Source organism: Austrofundulus limnaeus, unplaced genomic scaffold, assembly GCF_001266775.1.
Source record: "Austrofundulus limnaeus strain Quisiro unplaced genomic scaffold, Austrofundulus_limnaeus-1.0 Scaffold38, whole genome shotgun sequence".
Lineage (NCBI taxonomy): Eukaryota > Metazoa > Chordata > Actinopteri > Cyprinodontiformes > Rivulidae > Austrofundulus > Austrofundulus limnaeus.
This window is the reverse complement of record NW_013952440.1, coordinates 2632237-2638076: the sequence shown is the minus strand read 5'-3', so window position 1 is coordinate 2638076 and position 5840 is coordinate 2632237. Positions and strand designations below refer to the sequence as shown.

The 5840-nt window shown below is 38.7% G+C and overlaps 1 protein-coding gene across 1 annotated transcript in view; it reads left to right on the top strand.

Annotated features, from left to right (window-relative positions):
• Positions 1 to 5840, top strand: part of LOC106516538 (nuclear body protein SP140-like protein) — a 13531-nt gene that overhangs the window by 759 nt on the left and 6932 nt on the right. Inside the window, exons 2-10 of the mRNA XM_014006945.1 lie at positions 1861 to 1934; positions 2687 to 2806; positions 3467 to 3600; positions 3693 to 3737; positions 3839 to 3878; positions 4829 to 4933; positions 5044 to 5133; positions 5238 to 5339; positions 5551 to 5690. Of these exons, the coding sequence (XP_013862399.1) occupies positions 1916 to 1934; positions 2687 to 2806; positions 3467 to 3600; positions 3693 to 3737; positions 3839 to 3878; positions 4829 to 4933; positions 5044 to 5133; positions 5238 to 5339; positions 5551 to 5690 (795 nt within the window). The 5' untranslated portion in view covers positions 1861 to 1915. The remainder of the gene's footprint in view (positions 1 to 1860; positions 1935 to 2686; positions 2807 to 3466; positions 3601 to 3692; positions 3738 to 3838; positions 3879 to 4828; positions 4934 to 5043; positions 5134 to 5237; positions 5340 to 5550; positions 5691 to 5840) is intronic.

Below are 5840 nucleotides of genomic sequence, written 5' to 3'. Positions count from 1 at the left end.
CCAGTGGTTCCCAAACTTTTCAGCATTTGACCCACAAAATAACAGTAGCAGAGACCTGTGCCCCCAACTATTTTTGGATGATAAACATTTGTATCAGGTCAACTAAACATGGGCATAATAACAATATTTTTTATACACATTTATCCATTTTAAATAAACTAACCTCACTCCTTTGTAACAACTAAGGCAAAAATGTCATTAATTCAGAAAATATTTCCCGACCCCAACTTTGGGAAACACTGGTTTAGCCTATTGTAACGCACTGCTTTCTGGTCTTCCTAAGAAAAACCTGTCTAGTCTGAAGCTGTTGCAAAACTCCGTTGCTCGTGTGCTAACCAAGACCAGAAGGCAGGCTCATATTAAACCTGTTTTAAAATCATTCCACTGGCTCCCCGTACATCTTAGAATTGATTTTAAGGTTCTTTTATTGGTTTTTTTTAATGTCTTAATCGTCTTGCACCATCTTATCTGGCTGAACTACCCTATGAACCGCCACAAACCCTAAGATCCTCTGGCAATGGGCTGTTAACAGTTCCAAGAGTCAGAACACACAGATACAGAGAGGCTTCTTTTCAGTACTATGGCCCTTGTCTGTGAAATGGTCTGCCTGAGAATGTGAGGGCTGCAGAGTGTTGCAATCTTTAAGAGCAGGCTTAAGACACACCATTTTTAACTGTATTCCTTAAACTGTATCTTTCCTGATCACTACATTTTTTTATTGTTGCTTTCATTGTATTATTATGACCCCCGCACGCGAAGCATAAGCGGGAGTCGTATTGTTTTCGTACTGTTTATTTAATTATTTATTTATTTTTCAGTGATTTTTTTTTTTTTGGTAAACCGTAGCACAAAAACAGCTGCACCGATCAACATGAAATTTGGCAGGGCTGTAGATGAGTCCGACCTACACTGCGCCATCCAACGGTTTTATGATAGACCCCCTATTTGAGGAGGGGGCTCCATTCAAAGAGGGGGTGTCAGGACATGAAAAATGTTTATAACTCAGAAACTGTTCAACATAGAAGCTTCGAATTACTTTTGTTGTTTAGCTCTGATGAAGCTCTATCCATCAGGCCCACAATCAGTCCCCCCCGGACCCCCAATTTATCTGAAAATTGTTTTCGTACTTTTTTTTCAGTGATTTTTGGTCAACCGTAGCACAAAAACGGCTGCACCTATCAACATGAAATTTGGCAGGGCTGTAGATGAGTCTGACCTACACTGCGCCAGCCAACGGCTTTACAATACACCCCATATTTGAGGAGGGGGCTCCATTCAAAGAGGGGGTGTCTGGACATGCAAAAATGCTTATAACTCAGAAATTGTTCAACGTAGAAGCTTCAGATTTCTTTTGTTGTTTAGCTCTGATGAAGCTCTATCCATCAGGCCCACCAATCAGTGCCCCCCCCAAGCCACTATGATTTTGGGATGCACCTAGTAGCATGACATTTATTAGGAATAAAGACTTCTGAGTTCTGGTGCTTTTGTGCGTGCGGGGGTCATTATGTTACCGCTTTGYGGTATCTAGTTATTGTTGTTGTTTTTCTTTTTTATGGGTTTGTTTATTGTGCATAATTTTGTACAGCACCTTGAGCTGCTTTTAGTATGAAGGTGCTTTATAAATAAATAAAAACTAAAAACTTAAAATGCATAAAAAGCTTAATTCAATAGGTTTAATAGGCTGACATTTTGAATATAAAATTGAATGCAATGTAATCTTAAAACACAGTGTTTGGTAAAACAGTACTTTACATTTTAACTGATTTGCTTAATTTTCACAAGGCCAACCAGAGGACACGGGAAAAGTGATGGAAAAAATGATGGCAAAAATTTTTCAAGTCTGAAAATTCCACTTTTCAGGGGAGAAAACAACCAGAAACACCAAAAGGACAAGGCTCCAACACCTTAGGGCACAATGAGTTCTACAATTTCAAGTAAGTGTGAAAAGGACAAAATATTGGGATCTGTTTTTAGTGGTCTTTTTGTAAAGATTTATTTATCTTTTTTTATTATTATCATTATTATGTTTATTTTCTGTATTTTGTGCTTTGTTCCATTTTTTTTTGTTTTTCTTCTGCCATCAGTTTATTTCCTCAGTCAGTTCTTCCCACTCTCACCTCTCACCTGTCCCCAGTCTTCATTGGACTCAGGTGTCTCCACTTGGTCATTAGCCTTGGGCAATATTCTGTTTTCATTAATTTACCAGTTGAGCATTCTTACTTTTCATGCCACATTCAATTATTTTTGTGCCTTTTCCCACATAGCAGACAGGTGTGGGTCAGATCTGGTATCAAGCTGACACTGCTCTCTGACTGCTGTCATGGCAAGTGGTTTGTCAACAAGATGTGTGCTGGGTCTGGCAATGATGGCACTGTTTTGAGATGACATGCCACAACTGGCCACAAGGCCTGCTTGTGGTTTGCTTTACGCATCCCAAAGCTGTCAATGCCACAACAACAATTAGCTAAAAAAATTATTTTTGTATTTATTTATTGTAACGTGTCATTCACATGTGCTATCCGTCTTTCCCATCTGTCCACTTGTTAATGGGTATTAAAGGGAAACTAATGTCTTAATGCCTCAGATTCACTGGTGTGGAAAAAATAAAAAGTTAAATGGGCTGAATTGTTGAATAAAGTTGTGTGTGTAAAAAGATAAGCTAACACCAAATATATATATTTTCCAGCTTCCTCTTTGAAAACAGGAGACAGAGGTGATATCTGGACCTGGTCCACCTATAAGTTCCAGCTGCCTGTGACCTGTGGACACGTGAAGGGAACACTTATACGAGACAGTTTGGCTAAAGGTTAGAGAAGCAAAGTAAAACTAAACATCTGAAGTGTCTGACTTTCTACAAAGTCATGAGTTTACTTTGTCTTCCTGGGTMTGTTGTGTACTTTGTGTTGCAGAAGTGATATAGAAGAAGCTGCTGTCTGTTGGATTAAAAAATAAATGATACGGGAGGTGTGGGTAGGAACAAAATCTAACTGTAGAGCTACAGTATATGACATAGCATATATTCTTAATATTTATAAATGAACATAGAGCTGTTCAGCTCTCTGTTCAACACAATGCTCCAGCACAGAGTCCACAATACTGCAGAAGCTGCACAGATCTACTTGTTGAGCTCACACCCCACATTTAAGCTCCATTTCTATTTCCAGTTTAATGGATTCAGCAGAAAAATGTATTATATTTCCATATTCATTCATCAGTTCCTGCCTTTCATGTTCCAACAAAGCAAATCACAGCTCAGCATTTTAGGAAGAAGATTTAAGTGATGCATAGATGATAGTAAAACCATCAGTAGACCTGTACTAGTCCCTGATTTGTCTTTATTACTGAGGGATTCTYTTTGATGGAACGTCTCAGACCTTAAAGGGATGACCTGTCCAGACTTTTAGACTCATTTTAKTTTCCTGTTTTGAGAGCTTGGTCTGAATATTTTACCTCTTGAATATTTCAGGGGGGAAATGCATTTGCGTCAAGAACCAGTGGTTTACTCCCACTGAGTTTGAGAGGTTTGCAGGGAAGGAACGCACCAAAAACTGGAAGCTGAGCATCCGATGTGAAAACATCCCTTTGAAAAAGCTGATTGAGGTTTGAAGAAAAGTGATTTTAGATATGTGAGACAYGACTTGTCAAACTGCTTCACTTCTTTGCAAATGTTTTATTCTTTTTTTGGATTCCAGGACGGTCACTTGAAGTCAGTAAGATACAAACGAAGATGTAAACAGGTAACAAACTACTGAAGATTGATTTTTTTATTTATTTAATTTTATTTTTTTTAATTTATTGATTCTAGTTTCATAAATTTGATCTCATTTCTTCCCGGCAGGTGAAGAAACCTCAGCTGTCTTCTAATCGTTCAGCTAAAGGTTTGTTGTTTTAGTCACTGTCGTGGCAAGAATGGTCAGAACCACGGCGAAAAGGGTGTTTAAAAGACAAAGTCTTGCGGGTATGATTATAAAGTCATTTATTGATGGGCAGACATTAAACAGAAAGCAATCACGAAGTCTGTAAGATGTGGGCCCGGCTGTCATAGGCCGGGCAAGCAAAGTTATACTGTGAGCTATCATTATGTGATATGAACAACCAATCAGAATGTGCCTCGTTCTGGTACATGAAGTAGGTCAGCTTGAAGATGACGTTCAGACGATATCATAAGATATGAACAATTGGACAGTGTCAAGGTGATACATAATCAGTATTCCACAACAGTCACAAACATGGTTTAAAGTGCATGTGACTTAAAATTTTTGTAATAAATATGAATGCATTTTTGGAAAGATAATACACCCTTCTGTGTCTCAGTCATTGAGYCTTTGGTCATGACACTTCACCTGTCTTGCCTGCTGGTGGTGGTCAGAGGGTACAGTGGCACTGGTGCATGGCAGCCCCCCCACTGTCAGCCTGCTCCAAGGCAGCCGAGGCTATAATGTAGCTTACTACCATCAGTGTGTGAATGTGTGAACTACTGCTGTGTGAAGCACTTTGGAGTCTGTATGGACTTGACAAAGAGCTAGTTCAGGCCATTAATCATTTCACTTTGGCTGAGCCAAATTCAAAAGAAAATATTCTAGTAATGTGACAAAATGGGCAAAGTTGTGTATTATGCAAAGTTTCTTAAATGCAAAGATGTTTTCTTTGACTTTTTGTGTTTAAATGACATGCATGCCATAGGCAGTTTAAGACTGAGGACTTTTATTTTGTTTGGTAAAGGGACTGTAGCATCACAAAGAGCAGCAGAACTCAGAGCTTGTTTTTAAAAAGAGTTTCAAACATGTACTGTACACTCTGTATTGACTTCTAAACGTTTTTCTTTCAGCTGCTGCCAGGAGTCACAACTATGAGAGAGTTCGCATGACAAAGTTGGAAGTTGTTTTGAACCGGATACCCTTCCAGACGCAACATGGACTCAAACTGAATAATTGTATCTACAATGATTTCTTTTAGTTTTCTTATGTTTATACACTACATAGTTGRAGATAAAACRGCACCAGAGTGAGATTCCACTTAGWTGTTTTTAAACTCTTCTTTTAGTGCTTGATGAAGAAGGTGAAGAGGATGAAGAAGGTAACCGGGAAGATGAGGTTTCATCATGCCGAACTGAAGATTCATCAGACGACACAGGTGCTGATCATCACAAAATGTAATTCTGCTAAAAGACTAAATGTAATGATGTAACTGAACAASTTTTTGTTTATTTTATTCACAACATGTGAATAAAATGAAAGATCAGGACGAGCAGCAGCCAGAACCCAGCCTTGACAACAAAAGGACGTTCACAGTGACGTGTCGGGGTTTGTCTGGGATTTTATACGAAAAACGATTTGCAGGTAACCCTCTCAGTCAAAACAAAACCACACAAAACAAAACAAAACGTGRTTTTGTTGGAATAGATTAGACAAAAAAAAAGTATTTTTTGTTTTTTAAATGAATCCGTAGTACTTTAGGCAGGGTTTTAAACTCTACAGCAGTTTTGCTGTCAGAGACGTGTAGCTCTGATGATGGAGGGTAAAAAAACAACAACCATCTTTTCTTCATTAGGGAAACGTGGGAAAAGTATTCGTACCAAGACGAGCTGGTTGACCCCRGTGGAGTTTGTAAACGCAGCGTTAGGTCACAGAAACGGCTCCTGGAGGAAGGACATTGAAAGTGATGGAAAACCACTCGGTTTTCTCCTGGAGGTAAACATGGTCAGAAGTGTGTCAAGCACTCTGTCATCACAGAACAGTTTATTTATTGGTTCTTGAGCTGACTGTAGATATGAATTACATATTAAGTGAAGAGAAAATAGAGAGAGAGATAAACAGAGAGAAGTAATTAGAAAGATAGAC